At 38.0% G+C, this 24,126-nt stretch overlaps 1 protein-coding gene across 1 annotated transcript in view; it reads right to left on the bottom strand.

Moving 5' to 3' along the window:
- Positions 1-1,144: 1,144 nt before the first annotated feature.
- IFT57 (intraflagellar transport 57) overlaps positions 1,145-24,126 on the bottom strand; it is a 70,036-nt gene continuing 47,054 nt past the window's right edge. Inside the window, exons 7-11 of the mRNA XM_040225188.1 lie at positions 7,922-7,993; positions 6,393-6,524; positions 5,023-5,085; positions 2,525-2,591; positions 1,145-1,531 (exon numbers count right to left, since the gene is read on the bottom strand). Of these exons, the coding sequence (XP_040081122.1) occupies positions 1,353-1,531; positions 2,525-2,591; positions 5,023-5,085; positions 6,393-6,524; positions 7,922-7,993 (513 nt within the window). The 3' untranslated portion in view covers positions 1,145-1,352. The remainder of the gene's footprint in view (positions 1,532-2,524; positions 2,592-5,022; positions 5,086-6,392; positions 6,525-7,921; positions 7,994-24,126) is intronic.

Raw genomic sequence — 24,126 nt, 5'->3', positions numbered from 1 at the left:
ACGTGGGAGACCTGGGTTTGATCCCTGGGTTGGGAAGATCCCCTAGAGAAGGGAAAGGCTACCCACTCCAGTATTCTGGCCTGGAGAATTCCACGGAGTGTATAGTCCATGGGGTCACAAAGAGTCAGACAGGACTTTCACTTTCACTCTTGAGTAAAAGGATAGTTTATGCATACTGGTTTATCTAAATGTAATCTTAAACTAGAATGTTTGAAAGAAAAATATTTGTGTGTGTGAGGGTATATATATGGAAAGCAAAGGCGAAAACAAAGCAGGGTGGAAATAAAATAATCGAATGAAAAATAAGAAGGGGATTTTTTCTGTCATATATATATATATACACATATAGTATTCTAATCAAAATTTATCACTAGATCCTTGTTTCCCCCTTACTTAAAAAAAATAAGTGTGGGCTATCTTCTGGTTTGAGCACATTTCATCAGTTTCCCCCAGTTCCAAGTCTGGTCACTCTCATATTGCTTATGTCACCAACTTAGAAATCCCAGATGAGAAAGTTGCTCAGTAAGATGTGTAAGTAAAGACCGCCAGTACCAGGAGGCTGATTGTGACATGACTAGCTCTCCTTCCTTCTGCTACAAAATGATTCTTTAGTATATCTGATGCCACAGAAAAAAGTAGAACTGAGAAATGTATACACCTCTTTATTCACTACAGGAACTTAATCAAACATGACTGAAATATTTATTTTCTATCAGGGAACCTTAGATCATAGTAGATATAAAATCAGTTTAGTCATGAAATGGTCATGGTAAGTAATAAACTTCAAATGTTAATAAAGATACTGAAGTTTTATTCTTATGCTTTTTTTTTTAAAAAAAAGTAATTTTAGGTAACCATAAAGTTGAGGCAAGAGTAGTTTAGAATTTTGGAAAGAATTCCCAGCCATTGCTGGCCGCATCTGGGAGCAGAAACACTTGAGATCACTGTGTGTGTATCAAATGGAAGGGGCCGGCTTGTGCCAAAGGTCCCTGTGCTGACAGCAGCAGCAGCACCTGCAGAAAGCATGGGTCCTACCCACTCTGCACCATGTTCTTCTCCCTCAAATGCAAGGAACCATAAGAACAGGGAGCCACCAGGTCAGGGCTTTACTATATGTAATGATTAGTGAAAGCTGCTTTGAAAGTGAGGATTTTAAATTACTTTATTAAATATTATATTCAATTAAAAGTTTTGACCATCCATAATCTTCATGATACAATATGTGTGTATATATGTAAAAAAATACCCATCAACATGCTTGAAGAGGAATAACTGTGCTTTGTAATCTATGCAACGTGAAATATGATTTTCTATACAAAACCAATAATCAGAAGCATAAAAAATGGTATGCTTTAATAAGAGCCCACTGCAGATTCTGGAATGATTGTGGCATGCATGTCTCTTGTCATGTTGGACTTTTCCTTCAGTGTCGACTGGAGTAATGTGTGTTCCACAACACCGATTCTAATGTCCATCTGAACAGTTTCTTGCTTCAGCTTCGTTAAGCTCTGTTTAATCTTCACCAGAGGAGCTGCAGAATGAAAATAACATGGAGTAAAAATTTTCATTTGGAGTACCAGTTTATTACAGAATGGTATGACATTTTCCTCACTTTGTCTTAAGCCAAAAATAGGGTTAAAAACATAGCCAACAATTTACTGACATTCACACAGTTTTGCTATGGCATTTTAAACACCTGAAATTTCTAGGCTGGGAAATGATGTAGCATTTGATGTACTGAGGCTGAACTTCTTTTCTAGAGGAAGAGTTGCTAAAGGTGTATATAATGATTTCTTCAGTATTTTTTAATGGGCTAGTATACTTGTCTAAGGAAAAAAGGATACTATGGGAGAAAGGAGATTAAAAAAGGGATACAAAGGGAAGAAAGAATTACTTTGAGACAGAGCTAATGGGCTCATTCAAACATATTGCAAACCCTCTATACATCACCTTTTGAAAGATTACTCAGTATATACCATTAGAACTCTAAAAGCTTTCTAGAACATAGAAAGGCCTTTGGGCAATCACCACCAGGCCATGTCAAAGTAACTAGCTCACAATGGAAGACGATTACTGTCGGAATATTAATTCTTCCCTGTCTGACCCTTGCCCATCAGGCCTACTGGGGGTGAGTGAAAAAGGAGTCATCACATCACCACCTACACTGAGTGTTTTTGTACAATAAAATGGAATGATGAATCTCACTGGATGAAAACAGAACAAAATATTACTTTTTTTAAACCGGCATATCAAAGTATATATTTAAACATTTTCTACCCTATTTCTGAACAGATAGAGTTTGAATAAAATCCTGAATGATAGTAAAAATGACTCTTCTCAGCTCATTTATAAGGAAGATAGTATACTGATTCTCAGACATCATTTTTGTACCATGTACCCCTCCTTCAAACAAATTCATTTTAAAAAGGAGACTTCCTATTTATTAATACCTTCTTAAAAATACATTTCTTAAGGAAAGACACTTCTTTTGCTCAGTTTCTCCTTAAAATTAGTGTGTACTTACCACCGTCAGTCATACTGCTGCCTTTTTCTTCCATTTCTTGTTTCACCTTTTCTAGCTCTTCTGTAACCTTTCATTGAAAACAAAAGTTCTCATGAGCGCTGGATTTTAAAGAAACTTCCAAATTTTTGGATGATGTATTAAGACAAATAATTCAGACATAATACACACATAAAGGGATACAAAGATATTAGCACTATCCTGGACATAATTTGAACAATAAGATAAAGTATGCAGACATGCTAAGCTTTTTATCTTCTAAGCGTGTTCCTATTGTTAAACGTCCCCAAATTACTTTCTCATTAACTGTCTCAGGTTGTAACATGATAGAATAAAAAAGATCTAAGTTGGTTTTTTTTAGGCATTAGGCACTCAAGCTTTGCAGTTATCTCACAGCATCTACCATGCAAGTGGTCTAATGACTAGTTATTAATTAAAATACCATAAACATCCTAAAGGCTCTGCTAATTCTAAAGATTTACTAGGTGTCTTTCTCAATATTATAATTTTGTAAGAGAATATGCCACCTCTTCCACTATAGGACACTAAAAATAACATTTATGCCATATGGCTATATGTAAAAATATTCTAACTGCTTTATCCTGTGCTGTTATAGTGGCCCTTATATATACTCTACATCATACTCACAACTGTACTATAGTCTCTGTTATTAGCAAAATTCCAAACTAGCATTAACATTGGTAGAAAGTTATCACCTTTAAAAATCTGAAAAAATTTTGATACAATCTAGAACCAAACCATGGAGAAGGCACTTTCATGCATTGGAGAAGGAAATGGCACCCCACTCCAGTGTTCTTGCCTAGAGAATCCCAGGGACAGGGGAGTCTGGTGGGCTGCCGTCTATGGGGTCACACAGAGTCAGACACGACTGAAGTGACTTAGCAGCAGCAGAACCAAACCATAATTATTATAACTTAGTTGTCTTTATTTTTTATCATACTGGTGAGTAAAAACTTCTTTGGGAATAAAGTGCACATCCAAGTAAAGCAAATTAATTTTGTTCAGGCATCTGAAATGTTACAACTGGGGATAACTACATACTCCGAAAGAACTAAATGGTTCCCTGGACTCCCTTCCAGTGTTAATTTACCTAACGTAAGTGAGCACTTTAATTCTGTATAATGTTTTATCTGCCTAGAAGCACCACAGGACTAGAGTCTAAATATTTCTAAAGTAATATTCTTATTATTTTAAAATAACTATTTACTCCTCAAATAATCTCCAGAAAAAAAAGCTTAATTCTACTGCATAGAACGTGTATGTGCTCTGTTTGCTCAGTCACGTCAGACTCTTTGTGACCCCGTGGACTGTAGCCCACCTCTGTCCATGGGATTCTCCAGGCAAGAACACTGAAGTGGGTTGTCTTTTCCTTCTCCAGGGGACCTTCCCGACCCAGGGATTGAACCCACATCTCCTGTGTCTCCTGCACTGGCAGGTGGATTCTTTACCACTGAGCCACCTAGGAAGCCCACTATACAGAAAAGTTTGTAACAATTATACTTGAATGTATCCAAAGACAGTCTCAGACTTTAGTCCCACACTGGCTACTGATCTTGTCAGGTCTTTTTTCCTCTCAGCTCTTCAGTGAAAAGTGGGAGTATATATTATTAATATATATATATATATATATACACACACACACACACACATTTAAAGGTAAGACCTAATACATAAAATATAGTACATGTATTATTAATATAACTAATATATATTAGGTCTTCTGTGTCTTGCAAAATGATGAAAGTAAATACAACAATGTTTGTAAACATTCTAAAAACTCTTCTTTTCAGACTATTCTAAAAATCCCTTTAGAAGGGAAAGGGTTAAATGCCTGTCTCAGTTTCTGGACAGAGAAATAGGATCACATACAAGTTATCAACAACAGTCATTAAAAAGATTACATCTTAAATACTAACATTAAAATTTACTATAGTGGCTCAGAGGTTAAAGCGTCTGCCTCCAATGTGGGAGACCCGGGTTCGATCCCTGTGTCGGGAAGATCCCCTGGAGAAGGAAATGGCAATCCACTCCAGTATTCTTGCCTGGAGAATCCCATGGACAGAGAAGCCTAGTAGGTTACAGTCCACGGGGTCACAGAGTCGGACATGACTGAGAGACTTCACCTTCATAGACATTTAAGTAAATACTTTACTTACTCTTCTATATATATATTAATTATAATTATTATGTTTTTAAAAAGATTAAGGAAGGTTATAAACGTGCTAATAGCATTAGCATGTTTTACGTTACATTTAGTAAAACAATTTTAGGCATTTTGTGAAAATAAGTAGGTATATAAATACCTAACTGATTCATTGAAAAGAAAATTTAGGGATTTTTCTCCTGAAGAAAAGGATTTAGAGCCACAGGAAGCAATTACTAAAGTAAATAACCATGGCTGTAGCAGTATTAAACCATCCATGGCTGTCAACAGCAGGGCCCTGCTGACAGGTGAGAATCTGGGTGAACACAGTGTGTACCTCAGACAGGATTCTGGTCCTTTCAGTTACTCCACCATTTCCCTGCTGGTAACGCTCCCTTGCCTGAGGGAGAAAACATTTTGTTTAATGGCAAAATCAAAACAAGCAGATTACTTAAATATGACCTCTTTGTATTCACAATTTCTGCATATCATTTTATGACAATCCCCTTCCTTGTCTATGAATACATTTGTGAAAAGTGACATTTTAACAGCAGCTATTTGAATGTCCCTAACAGGCACCATGTATTTAATGAAAACACTATATAAGGGTGAACTACCTCAATCACCATATACTGACTATGTAACACACAGGGCCACAATTCACAATAAAAATTTGTCCTCAGCCATTCCTAATCAGTTTAGACAATGGCTCTTGGTTGATCTAATCTGCCTGCTATGCAGGGAAAACTCATTCTCAAAAACAATAGAATATCAGAATCAGTAATTAGTAAGATTTAATAGGCAGTATGACAATACAGAATGTGTTCTTGAGAACTAATTTAACAATTATTTGTGTCAGTGTTTGAGAAATACAGGGTGGCTTTAAGAGACTTTTTACAGCATTTTAAAAGTAAAAATACCCATAAATACGTGTGTATATGTGTGAACAGTTAATTAAACAATAAAAAATGTTAAGGTTAGTTTCTGCTTCGTCTTTGAGAACTCCTAAAAGTATTAATACAGAAGTAGCTCCAGTTTATTCCCATTCTTTTCTCCTTCTAACTTTTGTCTGCCTTCAACTGACATCAGTAAGTGCTCTTAGTGGTCTTCCTCAACATCAGGAAAGTGGGGAGCATAAATCCCAGAGAAAAAAGCCTTTAGATCCCTACCGCTGGAACAAAGCACGGCTGCTTTCAAAGGATGAAGGTTTTTATTTTTGGTTGAAATTCTAAAACGTTGCAAGGATCAAAAAACGTGCTCATTTAATTAATTAAACTGCTGTCTTTGAATGTGTCTTGCTTTCATATCCTTTATTATGTGGTTGTAAGCCATTATGGCAAGGCTGTCTTTTCTCCCTGACACATGTAAATGCATACTCTTCTACTTCCTCCTACTCAGACAGTAAATTAACAGCAGACTTAGAAACAAAACCAGGTGTCCTGACACTCTGTTCCTTTTCTAAGGAATATATGACTTCTTTTACTTCAATCAAATGAAGAAATGCATTTTAAAGATTCCTAGGATGTCATTTCTATCACACGTAAAATGGAGATGACAAGTTCCATTTGCTTCCGAATGCGGGCAGAGAATTATTGTGCTGCTGTCTGTGAAAAGTACTGCATGACCCTCTAGAAGAGAAGTGCTGTGTCAAGTTTAGGGATTAGAGTCATGACCTGGAATGAGCCCCAGGTGTCACTCTTCAGTTACCTCACTCAGCTGGGCTTGAGCTGCGCGATACTCCTGAACCAAGTGCTCGAGCTGATTGTTGATGTACTTTTCTCGGCTGCCAATCTTTTCCAGAGTCCTACTAATTTCACTATGAAGTCTGTCCAAAAATCCCTAGAAATTTCATGAAATTTTAATAGGCAAAGAAAGCACAAATATGTTTTTCCAAAGTAGTTTAAAATGGGTTAAATCTCCCTCCGTTCAGCCCACAAATTCTTAGTTACAAATGAAAAAGACGAAACAGTTTGAAATTTTCAGTAACAAAAAAGTCTGCAAGGAGAATTATTTTAGTCACACTTTGCAGAATGCTAAAATTAAAAAGCACCTGGTAGTGTTAGTTGATTTATTTGTCCTTATGCAAATCCAAAATGTGTGTGAGTGGAATTTGCTTTAAAGTTCACAATCAAAGTAGGTAAGGGAATAACGTAATTTTCTTACAAGCACAATTCAAAGATGACTGGAATTTTGCAGCTGGAAGTAGATCATTAAACTTATCGGTCTAGTCTGCAGTGACATCATTGGGTGACACAAAAAAGATGCCAGTTTTGAGTGGTATCCAGAGAGAAAAAGGGGTTCTATAGCAGATTCATACTTTGGCATGAGCAATCTTGCTATGACTGAATTGTGTTTTCCAAAATTAATACGATGATGCCTTCCTTTCCCCCATCTCTCCTCAAGTGACTGTACTGGAGCCTTTTAGGAGGTGATTTTGATTAAATGAGGTCATCAGAGTGGAGCTCACGGAACTGGTGTTGTTATAATATGAGGAAGAGACATCACAGCTCTCTTTCCCCATGTGAGGACACAGCGAGTAAGTGGCTGCATGTGAGCCAGGAAGAGAGCCCTCCCACAACCTGGTCATGCTGGCATCCTGATATCAGACTTCTAGCCTCTGGAGCTGTGGGAAAATAAACTTATACTGTTCAAACCAAACCAAACCGAACTTATAGCTCCAGCCTGGGAACCAGAACCTTACTCCAGCTTGGCTTCCTTGTGGTAGTCTCCAAAAGTCCCTATTACTGGCAGGGCAGCAAGCCTGGAAGCTGTAGGTTCTAGGCATTGCTGGCCTGGCGCTCTGTTATTCTTTGCGATTCAAAGAGGAAAGAATGATGAAATGATTCTAACACACCTAGATATATAAACTGTATCTAAAGTATGCAATAAACTATCCACACGACGTCTTAGGCCCCGGCACCAACTGGAAAGGAATCCCGAGATGCCCCTCGCAACTTGCATGGAGACTGGCCTTTCTTGAGGCCATAAGAGCGGGTCCCTGAGGTCCCCGTCGTAACTCGAGAGGGACCCGCCGCAACTCATACACACACCTTTTAAATAGTTACCTTTCTTTAGTTGGTTTAAATCTTAGGGCTGTTGAAATATAATATGGTATATTTGATCAGTAAACTCCTCAAGGGTAAGGACTGGGCCGTTTTTCTTTCATGTCTTCCCTTAACAGGTACTTCACAGATGAATAAATGGACTCACGGACTCATCTGAAGTAATTCACATACCTTGGTTTCCTTTAGAGCAGATTCAATCCCACTTCTGTGCTGGTGCATTTGGTCAACATGGATTCTCCAATCCTATAGGGATAAGAGCATAGAGGAACAAGTGAAAAATATATTTCCTTCTTTCTTCTACTTTTTTGAAGCTGTATTCTTTATTTTAATTATTTTGGTTGCTGCTCTGTTTCAGATAGGAGAGGCCTATATATAGCTTGCAATCAGATATAAAGAAATATGTGTAGAGCACTTCAGGATAAAAGGTTCTAAATAAATTTAAATTATTTTATGTGTTCACAGAGTGATGTCTGACAATTTGAATATAAATTATCCCTGCACTGCTGGTGGTTAATATTTATGACTACCCATCAAAATGGAAAAAAAAAAAACCTAATTACTAGAAAAGAAATACTTGTTTAAACAGTAACAATTATGTATAACAGAAACAACACTGGAATCAAGTTTTTGTTCAGTTGCTAAGTCATGTCCAACTTTTTGTGACTCCATGGACTGCAGCACGCCAGGCTTCCCCATCCTTCACCATCTCCCAGTCTGCTCAAACTTATGTCCATTGAGTCAGTGATGCCATGGTACCATCTTGTCCTCTATTGCCCCCTTCTCCTCTTGCCTTCAATCTTTTCCAGCATCAGGGTTTTGTACAATTAATTGGCTCTTCACATCAGGTGGCCAAAGTATTGGAGCTTCAGCTTCAGCATCAGTCCTTCCAAAGAATATTCAGGATTGATTTCCTTTAGGATTGACTGGTTGGATCTCCTTGCAGTTCAAGGACTCTCAAGAGTCCTCTCCAGCACCACAGTTCAAAAGCACCAATTCTGTGGCAGTCAGCATTCTTCATGGTCAAACTCTCACAACCGTACATGACTATTGGAAAAAATCACGGCTTTGACTAGATGTACCTTTGTCAGCAACGACTGAAGCGACTTAGCAGCAGCAGCAGCAGCAGCTAGGTTTGTCATAGCTTTTCTTCCAAAGAAGGAGTGTCCTAATTTCATGGCTGCAGTCACCATCTGCAGTGATTCTGGAGCCCAAGAAAATAAAGTCTCTCACTGTTTCCATTGTTTCCCCATCTATTTGTCATGAAGTGACAGGACTGAATGGCATGATCGTCTTAAGTTCTTTTCTTTCTTGAGTTTTAAGTCAGCTTTCTCACTCTCCTCTTTCACCTTCATCAAGAGGCTCTTTAGTTCCTCTTTGTTTTCTGCCATTAGGGGAGTATCATCTACGTATCTGAGGTTGTTGATATTTCTTCCAGCCGTCTTGATTTCAGTTTGTGATAGATATATCCATTCCAGCATTTCACATGATGTACTCTGCATATAAGTTAAATAAGCAAGGTGACAATATACAGCCTTGACATATTCTTTTCCCAATTTTGAAACAGTCCGTTGTTCCCTGTCTGGTTCTAACTGTTGCTTCTTGACCCATATACAGGTTTCTCAGGAGGCAGGTAAGGTGGTCTGGTATTTCCATCTCTTTCAGAATTTTCCAGTTTGTTATACACACACAGCCAAAGGCTTTAGTGTAGTAAATGAAGCAGATGTTTTTCTGGAGTTCTCTTGCTTCTTCTATGATCCAATGGATGTTGGCAATTTAACCTCTAGTTCCTCTGCCTTTTCTAAATCCAGCTTGTACATCTGGAAGTTGTTGGTTCACATACTGCTGAAGCCTGGCTTGAAGGGTTTTAAGCATTACCTTGCTAGCATGTGAAATGAGTGCAATTGTAAGGTAGTTTGAACTTGTATCATATATCAAATATTAGTTTGTCCCTTGAAATTAAAATGGGGCTCTCTTGTTTAGACTTCAGTCTCTCTCTTAAGAAATCTCTGTAATGATTATTAGAGTTCATATATTTGAGACATATTCTACTACTTCTAGACTGATCTAAATTTGTGTGCATATTTAAAATCTATCACAACATTTTAATTTCCTAGAAGAGATTCTCAAAATTTTTGATTTATATTACTAAAGGTAACAATTTTAAGACTTGAAAAATATTCATCAGATGAGAAAAAATATTAAGGTGAGTTGAAGTAAGTGATGGGGCCAGGCTATCCCTCAATCACACATACCTTCCTGCATTTTCTCCCTTCCTGCTCCCATTTTATATCTATACCACTTTATGAAGGAAAAACTCTTTTGTGAATAGTTCTAGTCTAATGATTTCTTAACTTTGAAACATGTGTCTGTGATTATATGGTAAAAAATCCTTGGATATTTCACACGTATCAATTATAAAACTACATTACATCTGCAAAGAAGCTCAAAGAGCATCTAGCCTGACCTTCATCATTTCACAGATAGGCAAACAGATGCTCAGTGACAGAAAGGGCCACGTACAAGGCCTCAGAGGTACTGGTGCATGTGGATCAGAAGCCCAGGGTACTAATCCCCACACAGTATCTTTTGGCGGTTCAGAGTTAATATAGGAGAAACTGGCTGCTTGACACCAGTGAAGGTGCTAGTCAAAGAACTGTTTGTTGCTCAGCTGTGTCCAACTCTGCGACCCCATGGACGGTAGCCTGCCAGGCTCCTCAGGCAAGGATACTAGAGTGGGAAGCCAGTCCCTTCTCCAGGAGATCTTCCTGATCCAGGGATCAAACCTGGGTCTCTTGCATTGCAGACAGATTCTTTACTGCCTGAGCCACCAGCGAAACCCTAGAGCAGAGAACAAACAGCACTTTGCTGTGTCCTTAAACACTTTTTCTGTCTCATGAGTGGAAAGTATCTCAGAATACAGAGCATGGAAAGAACCTTGAAGATCATCGATTCACCCATCTAATAGTCATCTAGAGCAATGCCTTTATTTTATACTTGAGGGGACTGCTGATGACCAATGACGATGGTTAGATGTGACCAGCAAACAGGCCCCTCCAACTAAGCCAGTCAACACAGGAACAGGAAGGAGAAGCAACTGGCTGACCTCCTGCAACTAGACCTAATATGGTTAGGTTTTAAAATGGAAACCTGTTAAGCTCAAGCAAGCATTTTGATGAAAGATAATGAACCTAACAAGTATCATTATAATAATTTTGTAAAGAAGTACTCATCCTGCCTGATTTAAAAAAAAATGTTAGAAGCTTAATAAACATCAAGCTCAAGTATTCCTATCAGTCTGTCTCTGTCAATAGATATATATGTGTGTATATATATATACATACATAAATGTATAAACATACACATATATTTATATATATACATTTAAAATTTAGTGTAACTGGTGTTTAAAATACTTTTGTGTTCTACTTTTTTCTACCTAGCATTGTTTTCTATCCAGCAAATGTTTAAAACATGCATTTCTTTCATGTTTTGATTTTCAAAGTATTTTGAGAGAACCAAACATGCCTGGCTCATCTGTGCATAACTATGACAACTTACATTGATGTTAAGCTCCATGGAGGAGCTGGCATTTCATTGGAACCTTGAAACATGAGTACTAGCATTTCAATTTGCTGAAAAGGAGGGGGAGAGGAACAGTATTTTAGGCTGAGGGAGTAACAAGAACAAGGGAAAACAGACTATAACACACAAAGTTCTTAGGGTGGGGTGGGGTGGGGTGGTTGAATCACAAGGAAACAAAGCTGGAAATGGTAGGTTAAATTAGATCAAGGGCTTTAATTAAGGAGTGTGGATTTTATCTTGTAGAGATAATGGAGAGCTATCAAAGAGTTTTGATTTCAGTTTTAAAGACAAGTCTGTGTTTTGAGAAAGTAACAGAGTGAAGGACTAATTAGAAAGGTAAGAGACTGAAGGCTGGTAGCAGACCAATTGGAGGAGGCAATGGCAACCCACTCCAGTACTCTTGCCTGGAAAATCCCATGGACATAGGAGCATGGCAGGCTGCAGTCTATAGGGTCACGAACAGTCTGACACGACTGGGTGACTTCACTTTCACTTTTCACTTTCATGCATTGGAGGAGGAAATGGCAACCCACTCCAGTGTTCTCACCTAGAGAATCCCAGGGATGGGGGAGCCTGGTGGGCTGCCGTCTATGAGGTTGCACAGAGTCAGACACGACTGAAGCGACTTAGCAGCAGCAGCAGCAGGCCAATTAAGAGGCTGTGAGAAGCTCACTGACAGATTAGCAGGAGTTTATCAGAGCAGTGCTTGTAAGAATGGAAGGGAAGGGGTGGATTCCAGGGACATTGCAGAGACAGACTACAAGTATTTGATTACTGACTCAGGGGAAGTGTGAGGTGGCTGAAGGGGTGCTGGGGAAGTAAGTAGACAGATGTCTGCAAGGTTTCTAGTCTTAGGTACTGAGAGCATAGTACAATCACGGTGTGACAAGAACAGAATGGATTTCAGGGGGTCAGAAATACTGAAGAATTTGGTTTTGGACTTTCTAATTTGATAAGCTAATGGGATATTTGTGTATTCTTATTGCCTTTTAAAGTGGAAAACTAGTAATGATCTATAATTATCTGCCAGGCAAATTTGAATGCTTGTTTTCTTAAGATCTTTGAGATGGACACATTTCCTGACATACAATTACTTTTATAAAAGCCTTATAAAAGTGTTCTTACACTTTAACCCAGCAATTTCACCTCTAGAAATTATTCCCAAGGAAATAATTGGGGATACACACAAAGGCCAATGTATAAGCTCTGTGTAAAATAGCAGAACACTCTCTAAATATCTAACAGTACAGGATGATTTAAACTAATTCTGCAACATATACTTCATTCCTAAAAACAATGTAGCATGATAACGTTTTTATAAAGCTCAAAGCAAAAATCAAGGATGCACTATTTGGAGATGTACACACATGTGTTAGTCGCCAAGTCATGCCCGACTCTATGTGATCCCATGGACTGTAGCCCACCAGGCTCCTCTGTCCGTGGAATTCTCTATACAAAAATACTAGAGTGGGTTGCCACTGCCTTCTTCAGGCAATCTTCCCGACCCAGGGATCGAAGCTGGATCTCCTATATTGCAGGTAGATTCTTTACTGAGCCACCTGGGAAGGATACACACATATGTGAAAACACTAAAAAGGAAAAAAAAAAGAGGCAGCAGCAGCTACTGGCAGTGCCCAAATCAGAGGACAGTGATTACCTACAGGGTCGGGGGGTGGGGAGGGGGCAGCAGCAGGGTAGCACATGGACAGCTTCCAGGGTATTGTAATGATCCAGTTCTCTCTCAGGTTGGGTACTGGGTTCATAAGTGCTTATCACTGGATTTTAAAATTCTGTATGATTTAATATTCAATATATAATATTGTATATTAAAATGTTAAATTCATATCAAAAATATTTCATAGGAAAAAAAGCCTTTTTTTCACACATGTAGCATACAGTAAGGTGGACAAACACTGCCAATAGAGTATATTCACTAGTCGTCCACCTAGAAAAAATTAATATCTGTGTATATTTTTATGTGTTTATTAAGACAGGATTTGAATATTGGTATTTTAAATTTCTTCCTCATTCTAATAACACTTTCCCAATTTCCTATGGAAGAATCTTGTCACTTTTAATCATCAGGGGAAAAAATGTCAAAAACTTCCTGGGTGCCCAAAGACATTTCTGAGAGGGGTTTAGTATAGCTATAATAGAGGATATAAATAATTGTACTTGTAACATTTTAAAAACATGAATGTTCTTGTTTAGTTGCTAAGTTGTATCCAACTTTTTTACCCCATGGATTGTAGCCCACCAGGCTCCTCTGTCCATGGGATTTCCAGGCAAGAATACTGAAGTGGGTTGCCATTTTCTTCTCAGAGGATCTTCCCAACCGAGGAATTGAACCTGTGTCTCCTAAGTTGCAGGCAGATTTGTCACTACTGAGCCATCTGGGAGGTCCCAAAACATGAATACATAGCTTTAAAAAACTACAACTGAGAGAGTTAAAAACTTTAGAAAGGCTAGTGGTAAGAATGGAGAATATAGGTTTCAATGATATGTTAGAATCTGATCCTCCAAATAAGGAACAGTAAGAAGAACTGTTAAACAATAACAGCAATTCTTAAATAAGAGAGAATCCATTTGATTATGAGGCACTTTTAAACACTTTTCTTGTCTGAGACTCACAACGTTTGAGAGCACTAGTAGATATTCCTTGTCCCTTCTTTTTCACCGCTATCCGTCCCTGTAATAGGGTTATGTGACTTGCTGTTGGTTGTGGGAGAAGTGCACTTCACTGCTCCAGTCATGCTGGCCTTGACCACGTGATTCTCTTTGGCCAGTGGAATGATGACGGACAGGGCCTACGCCAGGACTGTGCAGAAGCTGTAAGAGGTATTGTCAACTCACTTGCCCTTTCTTTCAGCCATGATAATAGGCAAGCCCCACAAAGGGTTTATCCTATAGGTCTGAGAATAAGAAACATGGAAAGCAGCTGGAGCAAAGCCACAGCTGAGCACACATCGGCAAATGCATATCTTGAATGAGAATAAATGTATGTTATTATTGTTGTAAACCACTGTGATTTGGGGGTGGTCTGTGATACAGAAATCTGACTATATATACGTAATTTATAGGGAAGAAAAGAATCAGGTTAAATGACCTTTCCAAAGTTTCATGTCTGGAAAGTGGAAATCATTCCACGTTGGTGCCTCTTCCACATACTATATGCTGCTTTTCTTTGTCATAAAATGAACTACCAGAGAGTACTTAAGGTAAACCAAGATTTCTTTTTGTTACGTGTCAAGTGAGATCACATGAACCACCAGAGGTTACTGGTCACCTATTCCAAAGTGCTCCATGTGTGTCTATTAAGCATCATTTCTCATCACTATTGAAGGTGACTTTTTAATCTAATCTACCACATTTCTTCTATGGAAATGAGAAAACTAATAATGATAGAGAATATCATTTCTTTAGACTTTCCTTCTATTTTACAAATCCTTTCATACAAAATCTTGTGTGTAGTTCTGTCACTGTGAGGTAGATGGCAAAGGTATTGTTGAAACTATAATCCTCCTCCCTGTTCCAAATTCTTGAGTACCAAATTATATATCTCCCTTTTTCAGAAACTGGAGAACTGTGATAACATCATTGCAGATGGTGATTCATAGTATACCATAAAATCAAAATGTATGAGATCTAGTTACAAAAGTTAAGGTGACTGGAAGACTACAGATCTTTGGGTTGTACTTCAACAGAAAAACACCTGAACAATTTCCTTTGCATACATAGAGACATTTTGTTTTTTCCCAACTTAGTGCTTAAAGCGCCTCTCTGAAATAGCAGGGAAAAGTGAGTCTGAAACATGAGCTAGGGATGGCAAATGGAACTTTTATCTGTGTATAAGTTCTACTAATTTACAACTTGTGAAATGTCAAATTCTCAGTTTTTTTTTTTTTTCCACCCAAGTTTGAGCTTCTTTATGTGTGGAAAGGCATTGTGCCAAAGACTCTTGATATAGAAAAGCTGAGGAAGGCACCTTCATGTGTACTGGAATGGTTTTCTTACAGGCTCAGGAAAAGTCCATGCCAGGGCACAGCTGACTGATCTATGGGCGCCTTTCGCTCCAGCCCCCAAGGGCAGGGGCAGGGTCCCAAGGCCCTGACGTCTTGAACTGCTTTCCATCACAGAATGTTACTTCTGCTGTATGTCCCACCTTTTCCCTCTATTCTTATTGTTCCTCCCTCAATTCTGTTATGAATAATTAGTGATGGAATCTTCGTTCATTGTTCTGTTTTTGTAGTTTTATTTTAATGAATATAAAACCATTTACAACAGCTTTTACGGGTTCCCTCCATGAAAAGTGCCTAACCCAATTTTTCTTTTTAAACCTTTGTTTCAACTCTGAATTCACTTTCTCTGGGAATTTTAAAAAATCACTCTGGGGAGTAAATCCTATGTACCTTACACACTTACATACATTCTGAGATCTTTTTAAGCCCAATAATAGCAAATGCAATGTTAATATTCAAGGAATGCGTTATATGTGTCAGGCACTATGTTAAACATTGTTTCTAATGTCATTACATATGAATCTCTTAAAAACTTCATGAGGATATTGAGATGTGGCTGCTTCAAAGTAGGCTGCCCAAGCTCACAAAGGCAAACTGGGTAGAGCCTAAACCTGCACAGACCAGCACAGGGTATCACGTCCTTTCTCTGATGAAATGCAGTAAAGCATAACTAAAAATTTTATGGGGTAATGGTTAAAGGAGTCTTTAGTTTTACCTTTAATATTTGAATTTTTATAAGAATGTATTTATACATCAATAGTATAATGAAAAAATATGAAACATTTTAGGATAAACATATGTAATTAAAAACTTTTTCACAAAGAAATAGCCACACCTACATGCTTTACCTGTGTGTCTCGTTTTGTTTTTGGCCATGCTACATGGCCTGTGGGAGCTTAGTTCCTCAGTCAGGGATTGACTCTGCACCCTCAGCAGTGGAAGCTGGGCAACCAGGGAATTCCTATACCTATATGGCATTATCAGTGAGTTTTCTCAAACACGTAAGAAAGAAATAACAACAACCTTATGTGAACTCTACCAGAAAATAGAAGAAAAGGGGATAGCAACTGCCAACTTGTTTTATAAGAACTTCAGAACATCACACGAAAACCTGACAAAGATATTTAAAAAACAAGAAAAAAAATACAGATCAGTATCTTTTGTAGGGATATAAAAACCTAACAGCCAACAGAATCCAGTAACATACAAGATAATATAACATGATTAAGGTACATTAATTCCAAAATGCAAGGTTAGTTTAATACTCAATAAACCATTATAACATGAGAGAAAACAAGAAGAGATAAATCAAATGGTCATTTCCATAGATGAATAAAGAAAAATATCACGTGAAAAAATTTAACATCCATTCATAATAATAACTCAACAAACTAGGAACAAAAAAGAAAGTTCCTTAACCCATCTTATGATATTTATGGTAAAACTGAAATATTGAAAGCTTTTTCCTTACTAATGCCACATATATCCAACATAGACTAGGATTCTTAATCAGTATATTTCAGACAAGACAAAGGAAATAAAAGGGATAAGGCTTATAAAGAAAGAAATAAGATGGATGTTATTTGCAGATAATATAATTGTATACACAGAAAATGCAAAAGTCTACAGGCCTACAGTTAGAATGAATAAGTGAGTTTAGCAAGTTTGCTGGAGATGTGTACAAATACACACATACACAGATAAATGTATTTTTAAGTAGCAGAAACAAATAAACAGAAAATAAAATCTAAGAGATACTACTGAAACAAACAGACCAATGAAATAAAACAGAATGTCCAGTTACAGACCCACAAAAACATGTTCTCTTTTTATGACAAAGCAGAACACTGGTAAAAAGAAAATTTTTAAAAATAAATTGGGTCAATTGCATAAACATATGAAAACCAAATAAATCTTGAGTTCTGCCTTACACCCTCACACTGTATATAAGAATAAATGTTAGATGGACTGCAGATCTCAATGAAAAAGGTAAAACAAAACAGCATCAAGAGGAAAACAGGAGATTATCTTTGTAACACTGGGAAGCAAAGATTCTTAAACCTAGATTTAAATAAAGATTATTGAAACAAAGATTAAAACACAAATATCAGCCATATTCCACTCTCTCCAAAACAGATCATTTTGTGTATATTACAATTAAGCCATTTTATCACAGTACACCAATAAGAGTGAAAAGAGAGCCAAAAGGTAGATATTTACAATACATATTAATATACCTGACAAAGGACTCATGTCCAGGGTATTTAAAAAAAACTTCTTTAAATCAAAAAAAAAAGCAGGTAACCCAATAGCAAAAGACAAAAGGGAATACACAATTGCCAAATAAACATATGGAAACAGGCACAACTTCATCAGGCATCAGGAAAAAGCAAATTAAAATGACAATGAGACATCACAAGAAACCCACCATGATTATTAAAATAAAAAAGACTAAAACTATACTAAATGCTGAAGAAAATGGGGAGAAACTGGAACTTTCAGACAAGGCAGGAAGAGTATAAATTTGTATAATTACTTTCAAAAACCATCAGTATCTGGCAGGGTCTGCTAAAGGTGAACATATGCAGACACTATGACCCAGCAATTCCACTCTTAGTAGAAACTGTAAGAGAAATGTGTACTTATGTTTCCCAAATGACATATTCAAGAATTTTCAAATCAGCGTTATGTATGTAAGTCACAAACTATAAACAACTCACATAAGCCAGATGTGGGTTACCCTGGCAGGGCATGAGCTTGGGTTAGGCAGCTCTGTACTGAAGGAGCTAATAGCTGGAGGTTGTCTGCAGACAGCACTCTCTGAAGTTGGGCAGCAAGGCCTTGCTTGGAAGGGGACCTGGACAATTCATCTGTGTTTTAACCAGAGGGAGACAGACCTAGTTATTAAAATGATAACTGTCGCTGCAGTCATACAGAGATAGGGCCAAGGGTGAGCTGCGGTCCCAAAGTGATCAGTCTCAAGATTTCACTCTGGAATACTGATGTTCCTGTGACATGTTTAATATCCCATCTGCAGTCAATGACAAAATTCTCTGGTAATCTGATAGCAGGAAATCAGGTTAAATGAAAGAGGCAGAGAAGATAGCTTGATAGACGGAGCTGCATATGGCTAAGTTCACTATAGCAAATATTTTTGGAATAGGTCAATAATTTATCATACTCTCTGCAAGGATATGAGTAGCATATTTCCCTCCTCCACCCAGAACACTCCCCACTCTAATGACGGAACATCATCTGTATTCTCGCTTTTTGCCACTCTGCACAAGCAGTTTTGCAGTCGCTTCTTCCTGTCCTAATTGTTACATTAATTTTCAGCTTCATCACTGCTCACATTTTTGTGTATGTGAGTGAGAGAGAAAAAGAGAGAGACTGTGCATTAAATTAAATAATTTTTTCATGAGATTAAATTACTTCCTTAATGAAAAATGCCCACCAGGTTGCAGGATAATTGCAGAATGTGGTTGCTTTGAATTTTTAAATGGGAGATTTTTCTTTAATTGTCAGCAGCTTAAAGTCTTCTGTGGTACACCTTTTTGGAGTGCAAGCAGGATTTTTCTTTCTAAGTGTTCAAAGAACTAACCATATGACTTAGGCAGAGTTCAGTATGTATGTTCGGTGTATGCTATATGTTGCAGGAGGTGTGGGAATCATGCTAGAAATATGTATTTCCTTGGAAAAGTTCTTGCTTCCTAGACATTCCTCTTGTACAGAAAAATAAGACATGCATATAAAGGGTAAGCAAAGGCTATCATAACAATCACTGGGATCCTCACATCTGACTAACTGAACTGAAAGTAGAGATCCATAATCTCTCCATAAAATACCTTGTTAGTTAAAAAATAACATTTCTAATGTGTGCTCAGAGATTATCTATACTGATTACCATCTGCTACTAAGCATTTTCATATGTTGACTCTGTCTTATTATTCATGCTTTCTCTATCCACAACCCTTTTAAAAGTCCAAATCTTCTGAGTGAGGGCTTCCAAACTTTAGTTAGAGTCATGAGCCTTGAGAAGAGATTTGGCAAGGCAGAGAAAAGGGCTCTTCTGAAAATGCAGGAACACTCTCAGGCTGACTCAGAATGTCATTATTTCACATGACGCTGAGGAACCATGGTGGAGGGCCAGAAGGGATGACCTTGCAAGTCCCTCTCAACCTCAAGAATTAATCATCAAAACTTTGATCTCATACTGATACTCAAAAAACAAAAATGGAAGTCATCTACATATCTGAAGAACTAAGAAACATAAATTGTTACCATGGCATAAAGAAACAACCACATATAATGGGATAAAGACTATGGGGGTAACAATCTGTACAAATGTTAAGAAATTTGTAATAAAACATTCTGATGGTGAGAACTGCTCTATTGATTGGAAAAATGAGGCAAGGCAATTACAAAGTGTATTTCATAAAGAGGTCCATATGATAAATGGTTTCTGCTTCAATTCATATTTTATATTAAGTAATTAAAAGGAAACATGAAATTATACTTTGCAATAATGAAATATTTAGGCAGTCTAGAAATTTCAGTTATAATCAATGTGTATTAACTCCACGCTCTCAATCACAAATGTCTACCTGAGGTATATCTGCCACGAGGCATGAATCACTTTCCTCTACAGCATTTATGTAACATGTAATCTTTATTGGTTATTTCCTTAAAAATCTACCACTGTTGATGTTCTTTAGTTAGAGCTGATTGTAATCTCTAAAGCAAAAACTGTTCCAACTTGTGATAAATGAAACCTTTCTGGATCCATTTGAAACATTTATCACACTCAGGGTAAATAGGAAGGAAAGCATCTTCAACCAAGTTTAAACACAGAATATCCTGAACGCTCAGCGCTGACAGAAGCAGCTAAAAATCATTTCCAGGTGCCTAAGGATGGCTGGATTTTCCTTCGCCCCTCTGTAGTATTTTCAAATGCATAATTATGCCTAGTATACTTTCCTACAACCCTGCCCATGACCCACGAGCTACAAAGAAAAGAAAAAAAAAAAATACAACTGACCTTGAGAATGCAACTTAAAGTCCACTAAATGACATCATTTTTTAAAAACAATACAAAAATCCAAAACAGTACTCTTTCGTGCAGTCTCCCTTAAAGAAAGTGTGCCTGTAAAAGTCCGTCAGTGAATATTTCCTCTCATTCTCTGAGACAACCTGCAGTTGAGTAATCACACCGGCTGCTCTAAAAATGTATGTGTGTCTATAGTTAATTTAGGCAGTTTATTTTGATAGCATTCACCTCTTTTTGATTATAGCAGGTGTTTCAAGGATAAATTTGCTGAAAATTGTATTTTGTTTAAACAACAGCAGCGTGTACATTTATGGCCTTACTATATTAAAAAGCATTTATTGTCTGGCAGCAATAGACACAATTACAAACCTTTGTGACAGTAACTGGAGCTATTACTCCCGTACGGAGCCTCATGGAGACTAACTTACTGCCACCTGTATTTACATGTGCTACTGGTAACTGCAAAATCTGGTGCCTTATTTTTTAAAACTTTCGTGAATATTTTTCAACAAAAGGTCTACCAGAAAATCTGTAAGAATCACAACTGTAGTTTCTCCATTATTCAAATAACAGGCAGAATCCCATCTTCTGACTAATATGTACGTAAAATGTATTCCTGTATCACAGCCCACAGACTGTTCAAGATGGATTTAGAAAACGCAGAGGAATCAAGAGATCAAACTACCAACATCCTGGATCATAGAAAAAGCAAGAGAATTCCAGAAAAACATCTATTTCTGCTTCATTCATTGATTACACTAAAACTTTGACTGTGTGGATCACAACAAATGGTGGGAAATTCTTAAAGAGATGGGAATACCAGGCCACCTGACCTGCCTCCTGAGAAATCTGTATGCAGGTCAAGAAGCAACCGTCAGAACTGGACATGGGACAACGGACTGGTTTCAAATTGGGAGAGGAGTACGTCAAGGCTCTATACTGTAACCCTGCTTATTTAACATTTATGCAGAGTACATCATGTGAAATGCCAGGCTGGATGAAGCACAAGCTGGAATCATGATTTCCAGGAGAAATATCAATAACCTCAGATATGCAGATGACACCGTCCTTATGGCAGAAAGCAAAGAGGAACTGAGGAGCCTCTTGATGAAAGTGAAAGAGGGGAGTGAAAAAGTTGACTTAAAACTAAAAATTCAAAAAACTAATATGATGACATCCAGTACCATCACTTCAAGGCAAACAGATGGGGAAACAATGTAAACAGTGACAGACTTTACTTTCTTGGGCTCCAAAATCACTGCAGATGGTGGCTGCGGCCATGAAATTAAAAGACGCTTACTCCTTGGAAGAAAAGCTATGACCAACCTAGACAGCATATTAAAAAGCAGAGATATTACTTTGCTGACAAATGTCTGTATAGTTAAAGCTATGGTTTTTCTAGTAGTCATGTATGGATGTGAGAGTTGGACCATAGAGCTAAGCGCCAAAGAATTGATGCTTTTCGACTGTGGTGCAGGAGAAAACTCTTGAGAGTCCCTTGGACTGCAAGGAGATCAAACAGGTCAATCCTAAAGGAAATCAGCCTGGAATATTCATTGGAAGGACTGATGCTGAAGCTGAAACTCCAATACTTTGGCCACCTGATGTGAAGAACTGACTCCTTATGCTGGGAAAAGACCCTGAGGCTGGGAAAGACTGAAGGCAGGAGAAGGGGTCGACAGAGGATGAGATGGTTGGATGGCATCACCAACTCGATGGACGTGAGCTTGAGCAAGCTCTAGGAGCTGTCGATAGATAGGGAAGCCTGGCATTATGCAGTCCGAGGGGTCACAGAGTCAGACATGACTGAGTGACTGAACTGGACTGAGCTGAGTCCACAAAGTATATAATATATTTTTGCTCATGTCTATAAGGATCCTTTCCGAATGTTGAGCTTTAAGCCAACTTTTTTACTCTCTTTCACTTTCACCAAGAGGCTCTTTAGTTCTTCACTTTCTGCCATAAGGGTGGTGTCATCTGCATATCTGAGGTTATTGATATTTCTCCTGGCAATCTTGATTCCAGCTTGTGCTTCCTCCAGCCCAGTGTTTCTCATGATGCACTCTGCATATAAGTTAAATAAGCAGGGTGACAATATACAGCCTTGACATAATCCTTTTCCTATTTGGAACCAGTCTATTGTTCCATGTCCAGTTCTAACTGTTGCTTCTTGAACTGCATACAGGTTTCTCAAGAGACAGGTCAGGTGTTCTGGTATTCCTATCTCTTTCTGAATTTTCAACAGTTTATGGTGATCCATACAGTCAAAGGCTTTGGCATAGTCAATAAAGCAGAAATAGATTTTTTCTGGAACTCTCCTGCTTTTCAATGATCCACCGGATGTTAGCAATTTGATCTCTGGTTCCTCTGCCTTTTCTAAAACCAGCTTGAACATCTGGAAGTTCACGGTTCACATATTGCTGAAGCCTGGCTTGGAGAATTTTGAGCATTACTTTACTAATGTGGGAGATGATTGCAATTGTGCGGTCGTTTGAGCATTCTTTTGCATTGCCTTTCTTTGGGATTGGAATGAAAACTGACCTTTTCCAGTCCTGTGGCCACTGCTGAGTTTTCCAAATTTGCTGGCATATTGAGTGCAGCACTTTCACAGCATCACATTTCAGGATTTAAAATAGCTCAACTGGAATTCCATCACCTCCAGTAGCTTTGTTCATATGATGCTTCCTAAGCCTCACTTGACTTCACATTCCAGGATGTCTGGCTCTACGTGAGTGTGAGTGATCATACCATTGTGATTATCTGGGTCATGAAGATCTTTTTAGTACAGTTCTTCTGTGTATTCTTATCACTTCTTCTTCATATCTTCTGCTTCTGTTAGGTCCATTCCATTTCTGTCCTTTATCGAGCCCATCTTTGCATGAAATGTTCCCTTGGTATCTCTAATTTTCTTGAAGAGATCTCTAGTCTTTCCCATTCTATTGTTTTCCTCTATTTCTTTGCATTGATCACTGGAGAAGGCTTTCTTATCTCTCCTTGCTATTCTTTGGAACTCTGTTTCCAAATGGGTATATCTTTCCTTTTTTCCTTTGCTTTTCACTTCTCTTCTTTTCACAGCTATTTGTAAGGCCTCCTCAGACAGCCATTTTGCTTTTTTGCATTTTTTTTTTTCCCTCAGGGATGGTCTTGATCCCTGTCTCCTGTACAATGTCATGAACCTCCATCCATAGTTCATCAGGCACTCTATCAGATCTAGTCCCTTAAATCTATTTCTCACTTCCACTGTATAATCATAAGGGATTTGATTTAGGTCATACCTGAATGGTCTAGTGGTTTTCCCTACTTTCTTCAATTTAAGTCTGAATTTGGCAATGAGGAGTTCATGATCTGAGCCACAGTCAGTTCCCGGTCTTGTTTTTGCTGACTGTATAGAGCTTCTCCATCTTTGGCTGCAAAGAATATAATCAATCTGATTTTGGTTTTGACCATCTGATGATGTCCATGTGTAGTGTCTTCTCTTGTGTTGTCGGAAGAGGGCGTTTGCTTTGACCAGTGTGTTCTCTTGGCAGAACTCTATTAGCCTTTGCCCTGCTTCATTCTGTACTCCAAGGCCAAATTTGCCTGTTACTCCAGGTTTTTCTTGACTTCCTACTTTTGCATTCCAGTCCCCTATAATGAAAAGCACATCTTTTTTGGGGTGTTAGTTCTAGAAGGTCTTGTAGGTCTTCATAGAACTGTTCAACTTCAGTTTCTTCAGTGTTACTGGTCAG

The sequence above is a fragment of the Oryx dammah genome, unplaced genomic scaffold (assembly GCF_014754425.2).
Source record: "Oryx dammah isolate SB20612 unplaced genomic scaffold, SCBI_Odam_1.1 HiC_scaffold_2, whole genome shotgun sequence".
NCBI classification, from domain to species: domain Eukaryota; kingdom Metazoa; phylum Chordata; class Mammalia; order Artiodactyla; family Bovidae; genus Oryx; species Oryx dammah.
Note: the sequence above shows the minus strand (reverse complement) of the source record. Positions and strands in the feature narration are given on the sequence as shown.